General features: G+C 42.0%; 1 protein-coding gene across 6 annotated transcripts in view; it reads right to left on the bottom strand.

Moving 5' to 3' along the window:
- Positions 1-22,760, bottom strand: part of NBEA (neurobeachin) — an 831,523-nt gene that overhangs the window by 56,117 nt on the left and 752,646 nt on the right. For all 6 annotated transcript variants that reach the window (XM_039530859.1, XM_039530876.1, XM_039530902.1 and 3 more), the window contains one exon: positions 10,461-10,628. In XM_039530859.1, the coding sequence (XP_039386793.1) occupies positions 10,461-10,628 (168 nt within the window). The remainder of the gene's footprint in view (positions 1-10,460; positions 10,629-22,760) is intronic.

Genomic DNA, 22,760 nt, shown 5'->3' with positions numbered 1-22,760 from the left:
AGTTCATCATTTAGCACAGGGGTTCTCAAACTGGGAGTTGGGACCCTTCAGGGGGTCATGAGGTTATTACATGGGGGTCGCGAGCTGTCAGCCTCCACCCCAAACCCTGCTTTGCCTCCAGCATTTATAATGATGTTAAATATATACAAAAGTATTTTTAATTTATGGGGGTGGGTGGTACTCAATGAAATTCCACCGGCACAAGTAACTGTGGATTGATAAGGAAAGGCTCATAAGTGCAGGAGGCAGATCTTTCACAGGAGCTGGACCTAAACTTTGGAACTCACTCCCTGAAGAGATAAGAATGATCACGGACACAACTACTTTCATGACTAAATGCAAACTCATTTGTTCAATTTGGCTTTCCCTGGATAATTTCTTCACACTCACACGCAAACATACAAAAACCACTCTGAACTAATAAAGGTATTTCTCCTACAATCTGGATGTATGGTGAAAGAAGGAAGGTCTATTTCAGGTGCTTGGAAGACACAAATTCAGAGTGATTTGGACATGGCGCTCTTGCTAAAGTCAACAGGATCCATGCACACATTCGCCAAATCAGAGCTAAGTCCTTAGTGCAGAGGTGAACAAACTATGGCCTGCAGCCTGGATCCAGCCCGTCAGGGCTTTGGATCCGACCCGTGGGATTGCCACCCCTGTGGCATCGGCCCTGCGCCACTCCCGGAAGCTGCTGGCACCATGTCCCTGCAGCCCCTGAGGGAGCAGGGTGTGTGTGAGGGAGAAGGCTCTGTGCACTGCCGTCACCTGCAGACACCACCCCCCGCAGATCCCATTGGCTGGGAATGGGGAGCCGCGGCCAATGGGCGCTTCAGGGGAGGTACCCACAGGCAAGGGCAGCGCGCGGAGTCCTCTGTCTTCCCTCCCACAGGAGATGAAGGGACATGATGCTGGCCGCTTCTGGGAGGGGCGTGGTGCGGGGTCAGGGCAGGCAGGAAGCCTGTCTTAGCCCTGCTGCGCGCCTCTGCCACCCTGGAGCCGCTCAAGGTAAGCGGCACCAGGCTGGAGCCCGCAACCCAAACTCCTCCTGCATCCTACACCCCAACCCCCTGCCCTAAGCCCCCTGCCACACCCTGCACCCCAACCCCCTGCCGAGCCCCCTGCCCTGAGACCCCTCCCACACTCCGCACCCCCTCCCGCACCCAAACCCCCTACCCCAGCCCTACATTCATGGCCCTGCATGCAATTCCTCCACCCAGATGTGGCCCTCAGGCCAAAAAATTTGCCCACCCCTGCCTTAGTGCGTAACAAAATAATTGCCATTATCATTATGGCTTTTGCATGTATAAGGGTTTTTCCTGTACATCTTCCTTCAATTAAGTTGGAAAAAAGTGGATACTGACACCACTGACAATTATCAGTTATTTCACAACTATCCATAATCGTTTCATACAATGACTGCTCCCAGAGAGGAAGCCAGGAGCATCCCTTGTATGGAGGCAATTAGGCAACATTGAACATGTAAGTGAACAATATTGTGAGTACAATTCAATGAAGCAGATCCAGAGGGGTGGTTTTGATATTCTGTCAGATCAAAGAAAAAGATCACAGAAGAAAAAAGAAAAGAAATAAGAATAACTCAGAGCAAGAGCAAGAACAAGCACATGCTTGCAAGGGTTAGCAGTGGGTGTCATTATGTAAGTCTTTTATTTTATTCGAATAGTAAGTGTGTTAATTTTTTCCTCATAATTTTTCTAGGTTCAGCCAGCAGGAAAGGCTACCATTCCAACTCTTTGTTAAAGATATATCTATCTTGATGGTTCTTGACAACCCTATCATGTCAGCCCTCTGTAGTAGCAAAGAGTGTTTCAGCAAGAAAAAAAAAAAGTGAAAACTGACGTGCTCTACTCTGCTTCCTGTGGGCATATTTCACTATAGCAGATCCAGAGGGATGCTTTGTTGTTCCTGTCAGATCAAAGAAAGAGATAAGAGAAGAAAATATCATCTAAAATATAAAACCCAGAAAGGAGAGTAACTGAAAACCACTACAAGACCACCACATCATTATGACTTTTTTAATCATTTAAATATGCTAACTATAAAGTCCACAGTAAAGAAATAAATATTGTATAGGCCGTATGCTCTACTAGCTGCCAGCAAAACTGTCCTTCTAGGATTAGTTTATGGGCATGGAAACTGACTGTCAGATGGTAGTCATTTTAATCATTTTTCAATTTGGCTGTGTGGGCTGCAGGTATGCTCAGGTATTTTGACAGGTGACTGCTCAGAACAAATATCTGAACCCAGTAACTTCTTCATATTCGTTTGTTTTTTCTGCGAACGTACAATTCATCTTTTGCTGAACATGCCGTACACATAAAGTCTAGCAGTTGTAATGCACTGCCTATCTACATTTGCGACTGAGTATGAAAAAAAAAAAAGAAGAAAAGCCAGCTAGAATGTGCATACAAACCAAAAACTGTACAGTATAATGCTTCACTTGGTTTTTTAAACACTACTAATGATGAACAAATTGTGTGCTATCAAAGTAGATGGAGATCTGGCAATAATTTTAAACAAAAAAAATAAACAGTAAGCCAAAAATATTAACTTTCTGTGAGTTTATACAAAAATGTGCTTTCAATGTTACATGTGACTAGTTTAATTACATTTTTAGTCATCAAAATGAGTATCTCCACTTAATCATTTTCAGTTTAATCCACAAGGCAGTACTGAAAAATTATTCACATGGTTATGTTCAATGTTTTTATTTTTTTAAATAAAATGTATATTAGTGTGCTGTTCACGCTTCAATCACACAATAATTTATTACGTGGCAGAATAAGGCCCTGGCTTTTCAAAAATAACTAGTGAGTTTGAGTTCTCCCACGTCTGCGTACCAAACTTGAGACACATGTTTTCAAAAGAATGGGCGCTTGGAACTTCTGAAAAATTATGTCCTTTCGAAGTTTCTCAAGTTGAACACCCAAGAATAGAGGCACCGAAAATCCCTAGTCACTTTTGAAAATTTAGGGCATGAGATTTATATTGATTAGCCTGTGAAATGGTCATTCCTAGGAGAATATAGAAGTACAAATAATACAGTAACAATTTTACTTAGTGTACTTTAGATATCATTGTTTTATGCATTAGCATTTTTAACATCAGCTCTTTGAAGTCAGCTGGAATCTGTCCAGAAAAAAGGGTTTGGATTATGATGTAAACCAACAGTAAAGACAATTCCAAATAACATCTAATGTCCAATATAACTGCTGTTTACATATTAAAAAGAGATACAGACTTTGTACCAGAGATGTTCTGTCATGTTTCTCCACAGGAGAAGGCTGTCACAGTAAAGTTCATTATCAATTACAGCTTTACACGTACAAGATGAGTTAAGCTGTCATAATTTTCTCAGCCAGAGATCCTGTGCTGTCAAAGAATGTCAATTTTTAATCTGACACAAGGAAGAAAATTATCTGTTATTCTGACCTCTAATTTCTTGACATTTTAATGCCATAATTGCTGTGGTTAGTGCTGCAACCATGATTTCACCTGTCAAGTAAGAATGAATCAATATCCTTAAGCTGTTGCTCAAATTTTAGCATTTCTTTCACAATTTAAGCTTTTTTTTAATACAATAGATATCAGTGATATACAGGCACACCTGCAACTGAGAAATATTAAGATTACAACAACAAAATTTCCCCTTAATTTGCACCTGACAATGTTAATTTTTACTACATAATTCTTCTTCTTCTCCTTTTATTATAATATGAATACAATTTTGCAATGTGCAGAATAAAAGCGAAGCTACTCAAATTGCTAAAAAGACTCTCTTTCAAGTATTTTTATATTTTAAAACTGGAAGACTTCCCACTTCAAATTCAACAGGGCCTAAGCCAGAAATGTAGGACTTGGATTCACTTTGGGACATCCAGAGACACAGTTTTGGTTTGAGCTAATTACTACTTGTAATGCATTAGGGTGATTTTTTTTCCCTCTCTCTTTCTCCCTCTCTCTATATATATTTGGTGGCACCATGAAATCTGAAGAATAAGTTTCAGTAAATGCAGCATGTATATTATTGAATAGTAATTCCTCTAATTCAGTGCAGATCACGAGTTCTCAAAGGCCTATTTAAATGAAGAGGCACATCTTGACATACATAGTTATTGTTAATTTAAATTTTAAAAATCAGAGGTGGACCACACCCATCATGATATTAGGGTGACCACCTTTTCAAAAGGCAAAAGCGGGACACATGCAGGAGCTCTGCCCCCCTCTGTGACCCCACCTTCTGCTCCTCCTCCTCTTCTCCCATGGCCTTCCCCCAGCTCCTCCTCTTCCACCCAAGGCCTCACCCCTTGGCCATGCTGGAAGCCAGGGCCAGCCACTGATAAGAGCTGCCCAGGGAGCCTGGGCTGCTGTGGGGAGCCCTGGAGCCTCCACTGGCCCTGGATGGGGTGACGGGGTGCCCAAGAGTTGCCCCGGCCCATGTCCTTGCCCCCCGGGGTGCACAGCCCAGGGCAGGTAGAGGGTCCATGACTTGAGGGCTCCCCACAGCAGCCCGGGCTCTCTGGGTGGCTCTTACTACTGCCCAGCTCTGGCTTCTGGCCTGGCCAGGGGGGCGAGACCTCAGGAAGAAAGGAGGAGCAGAGGGTGGAGCATCATGGCGAGGTGGGGCTAAGGCCCACCTCAGCTCCCCCACCAGAAAGAGGCTGGCGCCCCCTTGCACCTCAGGCAAGTGCTGAGCAGTGCCACAGGGAATCCAGGACAAATGCTGTCCTGAAGTCATTCAGCCCAGGACCAGGATTTGAACTCTGCATTTCAGGACTGTGCCACCCAATTTGGGATGGGTGGTCACCCTACATGATATTCATAACGGGGCAGATGGAGGGACCACTAATAATGGGGCCAGGGAGGTTCTTCTGCACTAGATGGTGATAGAGTATGGGGAAGATCCATAAGCATGTGCCTTCTCCCTGTGCTGCATGGAGCACAACTTTCAAGGGGCTCCGAGTGTAGCCATATTTGTCTGTGGGAAAAAGGGTCATTTAAAAGACAAGGATGGGCCATCATTTTCTCATTGCATGAATCCTCTGGTTTTTTTCACCCAGATAGAGGAGTGCTAAAGCTAGTCTTTAGAGAAGGCTGAAGCATGACCACCTTGAAATAACTCCACAGGATTGCCCAGTTGGTATACACAAGGATATCAGGATTTAGGTGTCTAACTGCCACTTTTGGCACCTAAGTCATTTAGGTGACACTGGGATTCACAAAACCCCTGCTGAGCAGCTGCCCAACATCCCTAGGGATCTATGTTTCTGCTATTAAAGTCCCTGAGGAGACTAAATTTCAGCAGCTGGATATGCACACAGTCACTTCAGTTTTGATGCTCTCCAGTAGCTCAGTGCCTAACTCACACCTACGCCAAATTGTGATTCACAAACTAGGCATTCTCCTCCTAGTTTACCCCTGGGGCCCCATCTGGTAGATGTGCTCAGAACATGCTTAAACCTACATAAAATGTGCAGAATGAGGAATAAGTGGTGGTGGTGGCCCAGTATTTAGAGCATTTACCTAGGAGATCTGGGGTTCAATTCACCCCTTTGCCTGATGTACAGCAGAGATTTAAACATTGGTTTAAAAATCTGGTTAAAAAATTGGTTCTTTCACCTCCTAGCAGAGGCTACAGCTAGGCTATGGTTGCATTTTAATTTTCTCTCTGGTGCAGTTGCTACTGGAGTATTTATACTCAGTGGAAAAAATTCAGCTGGAGAGATTTAGAGAGCCCTGTCATAAAATTCCCCATAGACCAGTGGTTAGAGCACTCCTTAGGAAAAGGGAGATCCAAGTTCAAATCCCTGCTCTGCAAAAGGGGAATTGAACACAAGTCTTCCAAGTCCTGAGTACATGGCCTAACCACTACGCTAAAAGTTATTAAAGGGCTATTATTACAGCTCCCCATCCTTTGTTTTTCTTCAAAAAGTGCTGACCTGTCTTAGGCACCTAACTCCAGGAAAGGGTTGATGGCTGAATCCCAAGTGGAGAAAAGCACCTCCCTTTGTCCCTGAGTTAGGCACCTAGCATCCTTTGATGGATGGGGTATAGGCCTCACCCATCTCCTTGGCATTTCCTATGGGTTAGCTCAGGCAGCTCTCCTCTCAGCATGACGTCTTTTGTGAATCCCATTCTTAGGCACCTAACTCTCCTCTTGCCTTGCATACATAGGTGCTGGTACTAGGGTGTGTGTGTGCTGCCACACCGCCTGGCTTGAAGTGGTTTCCATCATATACAGGGTTTAAAGTTTGGTTCAATGGTTCTCAGCACCTCAACTATAAAAATTCTAGCACCCTTGCTTGTATAGGGGGTCTGGGCACCTCAGTTTGTGAATTCCACATGGTGACAGGGCACCTAAAAGTTAGATACTACAATGCGGAACATGGCAGCACCCAAGTCCCCCTTGTGAATGCCACCTCCAGTGTTCAACTGAGGCACTCAAGCTGAGTGCTAAGGCAGGATTTCTGCAAAACAGCAAATATGTGAAAATAGTGTGCTCAGTTGTGTGCACAAACTGGCAACTATATGGTCAGTTGGGACACTAATGTACTTTCATAAGAGTGAATATTATCAAAAGGTGACAGAGTGCTAACTTTGTTGTGTTCCCAAATGACAAAGAGGGTCATGGATTTGGATCTGGATCTTGAACCCTCCTCTAAAATTGGGGGAGTGTTCAAATTTGAGGCATTGGGCCATCTATACTGAAAGATAGCACAAAAATAATTAGTTAGGTGTGGGGATCTGGTTCTCTCTTGCTGAACACAAAAGTGTTTTTACCTAGAAGATATTTTTCCCCCTAAACAAAGGCAGGAGCTGGGGATGCAGGGCAAATAATGATTTAAACCCCCAGCCAGGATGGAGGGGAAGAATTCCCTTTTATGACTGGGAGGTTTTTATCTTACCTCACCGATCTGCTGATTTGCTGTTCTCACCTTTTATTTGTGGACAAATTGACATTGGGGGTGGGAAAGGCAGTAAGAAATGATCTTTTATTCAGCCAACCTGTGTTGATGATGTTGCTTTGTGACCAATGGCAGACTTTTAACAGCAGTTATTGTACTGAGAAAATGTTCAACTTTTCTTTAAAAAGATCTTTTATATTTAACTATTGCCAAGTTAAAATATCAAGCACAACAGTTCACAACCTGCTGTGGTATAATACATATGACAAAAAGGAATTTGATTTTCTAGTGTTTATGTATGTATATTTTATGGGGTTTAAAACATACCTTCTTGCTTATATATTGTTCAGTGGACTATCTGCTAAAATCAATTGTTAAAATAAGAAAATGGCATTTAAAAACATAAAAGTCCATTTTTTTTACAGAAGAAAGCAAATAACTACTAAAATGTGCAGTTGTAATAAAAACATATCATCCATGCCTGAACTTCTAATAAATACTGATCCAGATATCAAATACCTTTTTATTGGACAGAGAACCTATATACCATTTATGCTTATAGTTCAAATAAATCTGAAAAGCCTCCAAATCTGCTTGTATATATCCATATGATCTTGTATGTGTGATCGCATATGGGCAAAAAGTGAACAAGAAGGTATTTTTACTCTGCAAAGAATACAGAGCAGAATTAGTATTTGAAGTCTTTTAGAGGAACAAGCAGTGATGAGCTGCCAAAATATTAACAACCGGTTCCCTCCTCCTCACCCCATGAGGGGGTCATGCCCTCCCTGGGAATCCTGCCCCATGAAACCCCCCACATTCCTTGATGGCCCCCCCCAGACCCTTGCCCCATCCACCCCCCTTCCCTGTCCCCTGACTGCCCCCTGCCGCCCCGTCCAACCCCTGCTCCTTCCTGACTGCCCCCCCGGGACCCTTGCCCCCATTCAATCCCCCTGTTCCCTGCCCTCTGACCGCCTCGACCCCGATCCACCCCCCCAACTCCCCTGCCCTCTAACCAACACCCCCTCCATGCTCTCTGCTCCCTTACCACGCTGCATGGAGATGGGGGCCGGCCGGGCCAGGCTGGGGCCAGGCTGGGCCATTCGGCTGGGGTTGTGACCGGAGCCGGGGCGCTTGGCCAGGGCCGGAGTCGGGGCACCCAGCTGGCCGGGGCCGGGCCGGAGCCGCGCCGCCCAGCCAGCCGAGGTCGGGACCGGGCCGGAGCTGCGCCCCCCAGCTGGCCGCGGTCAGGACTGAGCCAGAGCCGTGCCACCCGGGGATGGGGTCGGGGGCCAGCCCGGAGCCATGCGGCACCTGGAGCCCTCCTCGCACCCCCGCCCCCCTGCCCCAGCTCACCTGCAGTAAGCCGCTGCTTCCTCCTCAGTTTTCCCAGGCTTCCCACGCGAACAGCTGATTTGCGGGAAGCCGGGGAGGGGGAGAGAAGCCTCGGGAGCGTTCAGGGGAGGAGGCAGAGGTGGAGTGAGGTGAGCTGGAGCCGATTCCCACCGGTTCGCGGGAACCAGTTGTTAAATTTAGAAGCCCTTTTAGAACCGGTTGTCCGGGACAACCGGTTCAAAAAGGGCTTCTAAATTTAACAACTGGTTCCCGCGAACCGGTGGGAATCGGCTCCAGCTCACCACTGCGAACAAGTATGTTATGTGTCTAGGTATGACAAACTATTTATGAGGAACTGAAGGGCATTCAGATTTCTTTCCTCTTTTAAATTGAACATTTTGCTCTCATCACTAAAAATAACCTTTCATGTGAAAATGTTCTTCTTGTGTGTGGAATGAAGAAGAAAATGGAGCTGTGAGAAGTGGTTTAGAGTGCACAGGGAAGCACAAGAAAGAAGAGACATATATGTTAATGACTAAGGGGGCATGGGTTAGATGTGTATGTGGGAGCACAAAAACATCTCCCTGATTTTTAAAAAAAATCCTGACAATAAATTGTGCATGTAACTAAGCTCACAAGAGAGTTGAAGATGCTCATCATGTCACAAGATGTTAAGCAAAGCACACTGACCTCAATCCTACAAGCCACCCTTTGTGGGGAGGCCCTTGAAGTCAGACACAAAGGTCTGTCCATGCAAATCAGGGCCTTATGTATTGCATTACCTCTATTATTGCACAGTTACTAGTCATATTGAACTACTAAGTATTGCACTCCTTTGCTTTCATTGCATAAGCACCTTATTTATACTTTCAAAAAGTATTGTTCTTTTGTGCATGCAGATCTGCATTTTATTGCCTCTAATTATGCTCTAAGTCTCTGGAATCTGCAAACAATTATGCAGGTACTTAATTTTAAGCACTTGAGTAGTCCCATTGGAGTCAATGGGTCTCATCAAATGCTTAAAATGGGGTATTAGAATAAATGTTTGCAGGATCTGGTCCTTAAAATACACCTTCTGAAGTTCTAGCTCTAAGAATCTAATGATCAGATTTTTTTTTAGTGTCTCTATTCTTGGTTAGCAATCTAAATGGTAAAATGACATTCAAATGCATTATTCCAAAAAATTAGCCTCACTGAATCCAAATGTTTCTTTGATGGCTGTTTCTTTTTCACAATCTACTAGTTTTCTGTCTTCAAGATTAAAAACAAAAAAACACAAAACAAAAACAACTCATCTCTCCCTCCCCCCGAAAAAAACAATTCCAAAGCCTGGTAGTGTATAAATTATTACTGTTTTGCATACAACAGATGGTAGATATCTGGGGGAATGGACGATTGTGTGTATAGCTTCATCACAGCAGCACTCATCTAGCAGCTGTTGTATCTTCACACTTTTCACTTAATTTTTAATCATTTTACCCAATGCATGAATGATATTTATAGCAATAATTCTTAATAATTTTACTAAAAACAAGCACATTGACTGTAAATAAAACACATATGAGGATAGCAACATGATTCTGCCCAGATGGCTAGTGTAAACATAGTTGAACAAAACACCCACACAAAAAATCCCACAAAACAACACAACACACACAAAAAATTAAACCTAAAAACCTCCTTTAATGGTAACATTTGATTGTACATTACAGAAAGAAAAACTAAAGTAATTTGAACTAATTCTATTTGTCAGCCTGTAAAGTATAATTCTATTGATGCACATAATTGGTTTTGCATTATCTGGAAATGTTAGGCGTTTTCCTCTGACTCATGACCACAGTGCAAAGTAATCTTTTTATTTCAACTTTTCAGTTTTACTAAGTGAATCTATCAGATGCTAATTGTAAAGATGGTTCATTTTGTAGAGCATAACTTGCGCTATAATAAATGGAGTGCATATTAACTGTATTATATATGACAGTGCTTCCTAGCAAAGAAAATACTCCCCAGCAACTACATCTCTGACATTTAAACATACTTGACTTTCCATTTTTGGAATCATCTAGAATCCCAAGTTCTGAATAAAGTCAATAAAATCAAACCAAAAAGGATTATTTTTTAAACTAAAAAAAGATGATACATTAATGATGCCTGGGAGATGACGGCAGTTTTTAGAATGACATGATAGTAAATGCTTACCTCCCTGAGGACAGGATCAGTGATACTATCCAGATTCACAGAGCCTTCATATGTTAGATAGTGGAAAACATTGAGTGCACGCACTGCTTCTGGTCCTCGTTGCTTGTAGCCAAATATAAGGTCAATCCATTGATGAAGCTGGCATGATACAAACTCACTTTCCAGCGCCTGGAAATGAAATTCAAAGTCAGGGAAAAATATTGTTTCTCACATTTACATGCTTAAATTCTGTCTTCACTTTTCTTATTGGATGAAGAAACTGACCTGTACAGCGCTACAATTCTTGTTCATACTTACAGTATATATCTGAAGACCTTCAAACAAACATTAAACAACCATTCAACGAATCATATTGTGAAAAAAATTAAAGGACATTACTCTGTGCAACACAAGTGGTGAGGAGAAGGTTCTAAATTGCAGCCATAGAAGTGATGATAGCAATAAAGTTTGAGCTTGGCCTCTTTATTACAGAGAAACATCTACCTACCTTTAGATGTCACTGCCAGCATTGGGAGCTTTGAAAGGCTCAGAGAAGGCACAGGATGCCCTTAAATTCCTTCCACTAGCAAACCACTTATCTTGCTTGCCCACAGGCTATTATCTGGAAACATACACAGTTCTCTTCTACAGGTTCTTAGTGTGTATGTAAGCATTAAAAGGTTACATTAACGGATTTGTTATACCAGTTACTAGGACTGGTCGAAAATTTTACAGTAAAATTATTTTTGGGGGAAAATTGTTTCAACTAAACAAATGGTTTTGTAATAGTTGCCTCCTTTCTGTCAAAATTTTGATTTTTTTTGGTCAAAAACAGTCAAAAAGTGAAATATTTCAATTTGGATATCCTGCCGTGGTGCCTCCTTGGAGTTATAGTTTGGTATCATCAATACTAGTGTAACCATGCTGAACTTTGACTTTTGAATAAAATGTTCAGTTGTTCATGGTCCAGAAGGGGTCTCTGTCTTTTTGGGGGACCAAGAAGTCAGGGGGAATAGAAACCTCTTCCTTGATATTGAGGTGTCATTCACTCTATTGCCAATCACAGGAGGACGGAGTCTGCCTCCTGGCGAAGAATCACCTCATGACAGTGATCCCTGAAGGGGATCCAGGAAGGAAGTTTGCATGGATGGAGGGAGGGAAAGAAACTCTATGTGGTATCCTTAATGGATAATTTATAAGACCCAACAGTCTGTCGTTATGGAGTCCCAACTGTGTGCAAAACCTGCAGGGCATCCCTCAGAATAATGTGGGTATATTGGATGTCACCAATATCGGTGGGTGGATCTTGACCACGACATCAAAAAGCAGCCCTTAGCAAGTGGCTGGGAATGGGAAGAGTTCATGGCAGCAGAGGTGACTGAAAACAGAGGCCTCTGAATCCTTTGTGGTTTACACAGGAGGTTGGCTGGGTGTTGCTGGCAGAATGCCCAAGTCCCTGGTATGGGGAGAAAAACTACCTATATTAATTATACTAAAACTTTAACTATGCTAATATGTACAATAAACTATTTACAAATTTGTTTAGTGAATAATAATAATAAAAGCTGGAGAAATGTGTGGATGCAGGGATTCTGACTCAGGCCATATGGGAGTAAGAAGGAACTGGAGAGGTGTCGGCCTGCATTGCCTCTTATGACCTCGGTCTGGAGCATGAGGTGAATTACTGTGCATGTGCAGGCCAACAGACACTGCTTGCTAGAATTTCCAGACTTGCACACATGGCATGCACACGCACCTACGTGTGGAATACATATAGAACTCAAAGAAGAATGTTAAGTTTGGATACAGATGCAAACTTCTACAAAATTCAGATCAAGTGCTCTGTTTCAGGCCCATCTTATGAAAACATGCCTGAGTAGGGTTGCCAACCCTCCAGGATTGTTCTGGAGTCTCCAGGAATTAAAGATTAATCTTTAACTAAATATTATGTCATGTGAGGAAACCTCCAGGAATATGTCCAACAAAAATTGGCAACCATGTGCCTGAGCCACAAAATCCAGAACTGGACAGCTTTTGGAGATTTGGATCTGATGATCCAGTTCATAAACATTCTTCTTCGTTATATATGTGATCTACATTCACTACTGTAGCTCCAGTAAAGGCCATTGGCTTGTCCTTGCCAAGAATGATAATGGACATAGTCTTACGAAATTGTTATCCATTACCAAAACTGCCAAAACATAGGTTAAATGCAAAAGGAAAGTGAAAGTCATATTATAAAGCTCAACAAGCCCATATGTGAAAGAGTGGCTGATGCCAGAATGGGCCATGATTTGAACAAACATAGCTACTGTCATTTGGTGCTTGGGAACCTTTTGTGCAATGTCATAGCTCTGGTCCAGGTCAAGAAATCCTGTGCTAGAAACTGTGCTTGGGTGTTGGAGACCCACTGATGTGAAGCAACTTCTTGTTAGCCCTGGAGATCTACAGGATATGGGAGTTAACATTATTAGCCATGTGACAAAGGTTGTGGTTCTTTCATTCAAGCAAGCACATCTGTCTCATGATCAGTGTTGTTCTCCATGTTGGCACTATACATTCTCTCTTTCTCTTTCTGCCCAAACCTAGATATGGAGCTCTAGAGCAGTTAAAAATATAAACGATTGTGATAAGGCTGTCGCATACATTAAGTGCTGCACTGATTTATGCCGAGAATCTGAAAGTAGCCTGAGAATAGGATGTTTTTCATTGTTTTATGTTTTATTCCTTTTTGCTGAATATTTTGAATATTTTATGCCTTATTCCATATACAGAATATGAACCTGAAGGATCTTCTGAAGAAGAAAATAATGTAGAGGGCAAGAACATAACAGTTTTAGGCCCAGCTTCTCAAAATGCAACATTAGTATAGCCACATTAAAAATTTTTTTAATATACAGCTGCAACTCAATGAATTGTGTCATTATCTGGCTGAATGTGTCCGGCTAGCTTTAAAATGAAGATATTTACTTATCTGGAGTAAAGGAATTAGGCTCTTAAATTAGCACTTCTAAATAACCTATAATCATCTTTAATTTCTTGAAAATAAAACCAGCATCAACATAACCACTTAAATCAGGTTTTCAGTTAATCACTAATTATAGGGGGAGCTGGCAGCAACCCCCTATATTTAGGTTGCTTAACATTTTCCTTTGTCTGGCTATGCCGGAAAAAAGACAGGAAGCACCAGATGTGATTTTAATTAGGCCACAAATTTATTCTTAAAAATCTGGGAGTACTCAGAAGATAAAAGTGCACAGTGCAGGTAATTCCACATACATTTCTATATACTCAAGAGGCTGCTGTCAGCCCTCTCTCTTTCCAATACTGGTGCCACCCATCCTGCTGCTGGGACCCTTCCACCACTTCTCTCACTTATGAGGATTAGGGGGGCTAAAAAAGGGGGTGTTTGAATTTTTTAAGTACATCAGAAGCAGGAAGCCTGCCAAACAATCACTGAGGCCACTGGATGATAGAGGTGCTAAAGGAGCACTCAAGGAAGACAAGGCCACTGCGGAGAAACTAAATGAATTCTTTGCATCGGTCTTCACTGCAGAGGGTGAAGGACATTTCCACATCTGAGCCATTTCTTTTAGGTGACAAATCTCAGGAACTGTCCAAGATTGAGGTGTCAATAGAGGAGGTTTTAGAAAAAATGATAAAACAAACAGTAATACTATAAATCACTAGGAACAGATGGTATTCACCCAAGAGTTCTGAAGGAACTAAATATGAAATTGCAGAACTACCAATTGTGGGATGTAACCTATCATCTAAATCAGCCTCTATACCAGATGACTGGAGGATAGCTAATGTGACACTGATTTTTAAAAAAGGCTCCAGAGGTGATTCTGGCATTTACAGGCCAGTAAGCCTAACTTCAGTACCAGGCAAATGGTTGAAACTATAGTAAAGAACAGAATTATCAGACACATAGATGAACATAATTTGTTGGGAAATAGTCAACATGATTTTTGTAAAGGGAAATCATGCCTCACCAATCTACTAGAATTCTTTGAGGGGGTCAACAAGCATGTGGACAACAGCGATCCAGTCGATATAGTGTATTTAGATTTTCAGAAAGCCTTTGACAAGGTCCCTCACCAAAGGCTCTCAAGCAAAATAAGCAGTCATGGGATAAGAGGGAAGGTTCTCTCATGGATTGGTAACTGGTTAAAAGATAGGAAAGAAAGGGTAGGAATAAATGGTCAGTTTTCAGAATGGAGAGAGGTAAATAGTGGTGTCCCCCAGGGATCTGTACTGGGCCCAGTCCTATTTAACATATTCATAAATGATCTGGGAAAAGGGGTAAACAGTGAGGTGGCAAAATTTGAAGACAATACAAAATTACTCAAAATAGGTAAGTCCAAAGCAGATTGCAAAGAGTTACAATGGGATCTCACAAAACTGGGTGACTGGGGAAGAAAATGGTAGATGCAAAGAAAGTCACATTGGAAAACATAATCCCAACTATATATACAAAATGATGGGATCTAAATTAGCTGTTACTGCTCAAGAAAGAGATCTTGGAGTCATTGTGGATAGTCCCCTGAAAACATCCACTGAATGTGCAGCAAAAAAAAGTGAATGGAATACTAGGAACCATTAGGAAAGGGATAGATAATAAGGCATAAAATATCGTGATGCCACTATATAAATTCACGGTACATTCACACCTTGAATACTGCATGCAGTTCTTATCACCCCATCTCATAAAAGATATATTAGAATTGAAAAAGGTACAGAGACAGGCAACAAAAATGATTAAGGGTATGGAACAGCTTCCATATGAAGGGCGACTAAAAAGACTGGGAATTTTCAGCTTGGAAAAGTGGGGAGATAAGGTAGAGATCTATAAAATCCTGACTGGTGTGGAGAAAGTGAATAAGGAAGTGTTATTTACTCCTTCACATAACACAAGAAGTAGGGGTCACCCAATGAAATTAACAGGCAGCAGGTTTCAAACAAAGATAAGGAATATTTCTTCACACAATGCACAGTCTAGCCATGGAACTAGTTGCCAGAGGATGTTGTGAAGGTTAAAACTATAATGGGGTTTAAAAAAGAATTAGTTAAGTTCATGGAGGATAGGCCCACCAACGGCTATTATCCAAGATGGTCAGGGATGCAACCCTATGCTCTGGGTGCCCTTAGCCCCTGACTGCCGGAAGAAGGGAATGGGTGACAGGGGATGGATCACTCGATGATTGCCTGCTCTGTTCATTTCCTCTGATGCACCTGGCATTGGCCACTGTCGGAAGACAGGATACTGGGCTAGATGGACCATTGATCTGACCCAGAATGGCCATTCTTATATTCCCTGATGTACCAATCAAAAGAGCCCGAAGCCCCCTTTTCTCTGCTCCTTTAAATCTTTTACCAATTAGTTTTATCTGATAATTCTGTGTGTGCCGTATGGAGTACCTGTGCTGGACATCTGCCACAAGCTTACATAAGTTGCGATATTAAAGCCTAACCACCCTTTCTTAACCTAACAGGTGTCTAACCTGCTGTGGGTTAATATTCAGCAGGGGGACTGTTTCTGGGCTAGAGGATTGCCTTTTGTCTGTCCTAAGAAATTTTATTCACATTTTACTGAGAGAGAAATTTTTGAAAATCATCACTTCTCTTCTCTCACGGAAATGGTGGCAGCCTGCAAAATGAGAACTGAATACACACATTCTGAACTACTGTGCCTGTGCTTCTGCCAAACCAGTTGCAGCAGCCCCACCACCACAAACTGCAGTGGCCAGAGCAGCTATAGCAGGGGGAAGGGGAAGAAACCTGGGCCAGGCTCTCCCTCACCACCCCACAAACTAATAGCCCATCTCCCCTCTGGTGCACCACATGGGGCAGGAGCTCCCTCATCTCCTGGGGAGAGGGAAAAGTAGAGAGAGGTGGCCCCGGTTCCTCCAACTCAGCACTTCGCCCTACCAGTTCAGCATTCTAAACCAAGTCTTACTGACAATGGCAGTTTTGAAGAGATACTATTTTCATGTGGATGAGTTGTTCTTTAATAACTTCTGTATCATATTAAGCATAAATGAGCTTCGTTTTAACAGGCAGGTTTTAACATCTTCTACTGCAGCCAGTTAATGTACTTAGTCCTGGAGCTCACGTTGTAGAAGTATGTGCTGCAGTGTAGAAAGTTCAGGGTTCAAACCAAGCTAATGATGTAAGATGTGATGCAGCTAAACAAGAGAATTTTGTTTTTACCTCTTTCATTTGAAGAAAAAAAAATCCTAGGAAGTGACATAGAAAAATACATTAAAAATGTTATTTAGGCTGCAAAGTAAAGCACCCAAAAATCAGATTGTCTATGCGACCTTAATTCTGTCTGCTTGTTTGTAAGCTGTATGACAACACACTATTTTTTCACCATCTCTAATATTTTCCCCTCCCCCACCATTGTTGGAAGAGTTGGTTGTGTATGTTTTAACTCGCATGACCAGTACTTACTCAGCAGCTCATCATTCCAGAGTAAGTCTTACTAACACTGGCAGTTTTGATGCGGTCATATTTTCACACGGATTAACTGTTCTTTAATAATTTCTCTATTCTAAGAAGCACACATGAGCTTCTTTTTAATAATAGAATTTCATATCTTTTGTCTGCTTTTTTAAAATTCAACAAGCATAGTTATTATACTGAGTATGTGAAAAATCCCATTAAAGTGCTGTATGACTAAATGTGGTAGGAGCTTGTGGGAGATTTGTGAGGACTTGAATCTTTCATTATTTTGATTTAGAGACTTTAGAGTTCCCAAAGGATTCTAAGTTTTCAAACAATTCCTAACACTTTTGGCATTGGATATATCTGTGTCCCTACATTACAACACCTTATATAAATTTGAATTATAATAATATAATTCTACTACTAGTTAGAGATGGGCAAAATATTGATTTTTTGGTTTGGTGGCTAACCTGAAAAATTAGAAACAAAAATTTGTGTTGATCCAAAATAGCTAAATTTTTAAATGAAACATTTTTAGGTGTTTTCAGAATTACCTCTCCTCCCCATCTTTTTTTATTCTGATTAAACTATTTGCTGAGTTTGACCCGAATACACAAATGCTGTGATCAAACTGAAACTGGATTTTTTGGCAAATAGACTATTTTTTTTCCAAAAAAAACCCAACCCAAAAAAACAAAAGAAAAAAAATCAGCTTTATTACTAATACCTTTAAGTTAGAAAAGTATGAGTAGAGATTAATTCCAAATACATGACATTTTCAGGGTGAAGAATTTTGGGACTTCTGTGCCCTAAGAGTCAGCATTTGCATACGTAGCTCATTTAGATATTTTTGTGGTGGCAGATCAATATCTGGAAGGAACAATGCAAGGCCAAATTCTGTCCAGTTTTCCTCAGTGAAGTTCTAGAGATGCTGTGTGGCAACTTCAACCTGTATTCATGTATAATATAATCAAGTGGGGAAGTACTGGGTCCTATGGGAGGGCAGGGCCTCAATTTTCCTTGAACAAGCAGATGTTAGGGCCTTGCTCAACAAATGTACTATTGACTCTGACAATTTTACCACTTATTGCCCTGACTACAGTCTTCCCTTTTTGGTACAGATTATTGAAATGACTGTGACAAGGCAACAGAGGTATCCTTTGGAAACCCAGATATCCTTTCAACCTTTTACAATCTGGATTTGGCATAGGTATGACTTTTTCGACTGTCAGGGTACGTCTACACTACGGGACTATTCCGAATTTGAATAAACCGGTTTTGTAAAACAGATTTTATAAAATCGAGTGCGCGCGGCCATACTAAGCACATTAATTCGGTGGTGTGCGTCCACGGTCCGAGGCTAGCGTCGATTTCTGGAGCGTTGCACTGTGGGTAGCTATTCCCTAGCTATCCCACAGTTCCCGCAGCCTTATTTCCGGGTTGAGATCCCAGTGCCTGATGGGGCAAAAATCATTGTTGCGGGTGGTTCTGGGTAAATGTCGTCAGTCACTCCTTCCTCCGGGAAAGCAACGGCAGACAAGCATTTCGCGGCTTTTTTCCCTGGATTGCCCTGGCAGATGCCATAGCCTGGCAATCATGGAGCCTGTTTTGCCTTTTGTGACTGTCACCGTATGTGTGCTAGATGCCGCTGACAGAGGCGATTCAGCAGCGCTACACAGCAGCATGCTTTTGCTTTTGCATGACAGCAGAGATGGTTACCAACCATACTGTACCATCTACCAATCCATAAATTGGTAAAAAGATGATCATGGTTACCAGTCCTTTTGCACTGCGCCATCTGTTGCTGTCATAAGTGCCCCTGGCTGCTCTTAGCCAGGGGTGCAAAAGCCAAAATTGGGAATGACTCCCTGAGTCAATCCCTCCTTTATGGTATCAAAAAACAGAATCAGTCCTGCCTAGAATATGGGCAAGTGTACTAGAGAACCACTGTATCATAGAACCAGAGAGCACAGCTGCTCTGTGTCAGATCCTGCAGGAATGATGATCTGTATGCTATTCACAGGGGGTGCTCCTGCAACAACCCCACCTGTTGATTCCGTTCTTCCCACAGCCTTCCTGGGCTACCATAGCAGTGTCCCCCCACTTGTGTGATGAAGTAATAAAGAATGCAGGAATAAGACACAGTGACTTGTTAGTGATAAATGAGTGGAAGGCAGCCTCCAGCTGCTATGATAGTCCAGACAGGACATTAAGGAGTGTGGAGGAGAGGAGCCCAGCATCCTGCTGCTAGTCCAGGGGCAATTGAATCTTTTCTTTACACATGAAGGGTGGGGGCTGATGAAGCTCAGCCCCCTGTTGCTATGATGAAGACGGTTATCAACCATACTGCACCATCTACCATGAAAAATTAGGTGCACATGACATTGGGGGACCTGACAGATGCTAGTCGGCATGGTTACCAGTCCTTTTGCACTGCACCACATGCCAAAAAGCTCATGATGATGAGGACGGATACCAGTCATATTGCACCATCAGCCACCCATAGCGGGGGAGGTGGGAGCAAGGATGTTGGTGTTGAGTGCTGCAGCATCGGGTCTATCTGCAGCATTCAGTAAAGATAGGGTGACATGTTAAAGAGTCAAGAGAGGATTGTTTTCCCTTTCACTTCTGGGGGTGGGTGGGGGGTTGCGTAAATTGCCGAGCTATGCCCTGACCCACCGCGGACACTATGTTTGACCCTAGAAGCATTTGGAGCTCAGCCAAGAATGCAAATACTTTTCGGAGACTGCAGGAACTCTGGGATAGCTTGAGTCCTCCAGTCCATGAGCGTCCATTTGATTCTTTGGCTTTCCGTTACATTTGTCACGCAGCAGTGCGCTGAGCCCCTGCTATGGCGTCTGTCTGGAGATATTTTAAAAATGATTTTGAATTTCGTCTTCTGTAACGGAGCGCTGATAGAACAGATTTGCCTGCCCTTACAGCGATCACATCCGCATGGTCCATGCGGGAGCTCTTTCTTTATTTTGATTTTTAACTGCATCGCCACACGTGCTGATCTGAGCTCCATGCTAGGCAAACAGGAAATATTCAAAAGTTCGCGGGGCTTTTCCTGTCTACCTGGCCACTGCATCCGAGTTCAGATTGCTGTCCAGAGCGGTCAGTGGTGCACTGTGGGATACCGCCCGGAGGCCAATACCGTCGATCTGCGGCCACACTAACCCTAATCTGATATGGTAATTCCGATACTAGCGCTACTCCTCTCGTTAGGGAGGAGTACAGAAACCGGTTTAAAGAGCCCTTTATACCGATATAAAGGGCCTCTCAGTGTGGACGGGTGTGGCGTTAAATCGGTTTTATGCTCCTAAAACCGGTTTAAACGCCTAGTGTAGACCAGGCCTCAGTCTTGATGTCCTGTTTGTCTACCTCTCTTTGTACTGTACATTTACTAATGCTATTCATGATACAGACTCCTTTTCCCTAATTTGGTCTACCAAACCCCCAACCCTTTTCTCGTTTGAAAAGTCACTATACTCATGAAATACTAACAATGTGTGTGTCAGTTTCCTGGAGGATATGTGAAATAGCGTAGGGAAAACAGGGTGACGGAATTTTCTGTGTTAATGTAATAATTAATTTCCAGGTACAATTGTAACATAACACACACAACAGTAATAAAATATCTTTAAGATATATCATGCTTATTATTATAAAACACAATGTTCAAGGGCCATTTCAGCATAATCATTCTTTTATGGCTGGCACTGCCACGCATGTTTCCAGCCTGAAATACAAGTAAATATATTTTTAAATAAATAAATAAAATGTTCATGATTTATGTCTAACGGGAACATAGCAATAATTAATAACTATTATAGATGTTTACTCTTAAATGGCAACCAGTTATTACTAAGTGCGTTCTCTGTCCATAATTCAAAAATACACATAAACAAAGTAAGATTTTATTTGAGGGAGGTCTAGAATTAAATTTGTTTGGGGCTCTGCTACATATGATGGAAGCTTCATCTTCAAATGGAGACATCCTACCGCCCAGTCACATTTTTTCCTTCATGTTTTGTTCTTTATGGTAAAAAGATTTTTTTTTTAATGATGGCACATCCAAATGGTGTACAAATTGTGCTGATTCCTCCTAGTCAACATTTCTAAGATCCAAACTTTTCTCTCTTCAACACAGATAACACTCTAGGTTCAGACCCCAGACACTTCCTGTCTTGATTACTATAATAACCTCTTCTTCTCTGGCCTTAAAACATGAAACATACTGCAATTTGAAAAGAATTGGTTGTTTAAGGAAGGTGATTGTCTAATAACGGTTGAGCAGAATTGTATTCAATGCATTTGGGATATTTTGGGGTCATCTCTTTCCACAGGAGGATGTTTCCTGAATGGGTTTCTCTATATAGTAAGGTTAATTAGGCTTCTTTTGCAATGTAAAATGTGTTTTCTCAATAATAATTGTGTGCAACTGCAGCTGTCATGCTTAGATTTAAATCACTCTGAATTAGATGTGTTTATTTTGTGTTAAATAAGAATCCTTACAATAATACAAAATAATATAAAAAAATTACCAACACAGCAAAATGAATTTTTTTCATGTTCTATTTACTCAGTGCAAAATATTGTCAACTTCTCTCAATAGATGAAAAATAGGCACTGAACCACCCTATCTACCAAAACCTGAGTGCACCAAGGTTTCAAGTTATATATTAAATGTTTGTTAATCATGAAATAATACCCAAGCATCTGAGTAGTCATGAAATGATTCAGAAATGTAAATATTAGCCAAAAATTGTGTATATAAATCATTCTACAGAAAGGATGAAAATTCATCCTTAATAACAAACGTAGAACAGTAACAAAATATGAATTACAAAAACCAGAAACTGAGTGGTCTTTCTAAAAATGTCATTTATAGAAAGTGCATTTTATGCAACACTATAATTTGTAATATAATACATACATGTTCAACCATCAAAATATCATTATAATTAATGTAAATTACAGCAGATCACATCTTTTGTTTTTGAACTACGAAATGCTTATTAAAAAGGCTTTGTTTCACTGTTTCACAGTAGAGTTCTTTGCCTCAATTTAACATGCCTGACTTACTGGCTGAATATGTTCTACTTCTGGCTCTCAGAACACCCAGAAGTCTGCTGGGATTGAGAGGCTGAATAAGACTACAGATGCACATCTGTGGAAGTTTTTTTTTTTTTTTAAATGGTAGATTATGATTGATGAACCCAGCATTAGGGTAATGTTATCAGGGACACTTACTGCTTCTGTCCTCTGTGACATCACTGAGGTCAGACCATAATCATGTTAGCATTGAACACAATGCTTTATTAATGTTTCATGAGTAAGTCAGTAGTAATCAGTCTAGCTATGTATGGATAAATTAAACTGGTACAATAATCCCTGATGTATAAATCGAGTGCTTTTAGAATGTACCACAACAGCTCTTAAAAGTAACCTGACAATCACTTTTCCAAGCTTTCTAATTAGACCAAGTTTCACAAGTTTCATGGCATTTCCAGGGCCGCCCAGAGGATTCAGGGGGCCTGGGCAAAGTGGGGGAGCTGCGGCGTTTGTACTCACCCGGTGGCGGTCTGGGTGTTCGGCGGCATTTCGGCAGCGGGGGGCCCTTCAGTCGCTCCGGGTCTTCAGCAGCACTGAAGGGCCCCCCTGCTGCCGAAATGACACCAAACACCAGGACCGCCAGGGCTAGTGGGGCATTTCGGCAGTGGGGGGCCCTTCAGTCACTCCACGTCTTCAGCAGCACTGAAGGGCCCCCTACCGCCGAAGACCCGGAGCAACTGAAGGGCTCCCCGCCACTGAAATGCTGGCTGAAGACCCAGACTGCTGCTGGGCCAGGGCTCATGGGGCCCC

Source organism: Mauremys reevesii, linkage group 1, assembly GCF_016161935.1.
Source record: "Mauremys reevesii isolate NIE-2019 linkage group 1, ASM1616193v1, whole genome shotgun sequence".
Classification (NCBI taxonomy): Eukaryota; Metazoa; Chordata; order Testudines; family Geoemydidae; genus Mauremys; species Mauremys reevesii.
The sequence above is the reverse complement of the archived record's forward strand: the minus strand, read 5'-3'. Positions and strand labels throughout refer to the sequence as shown.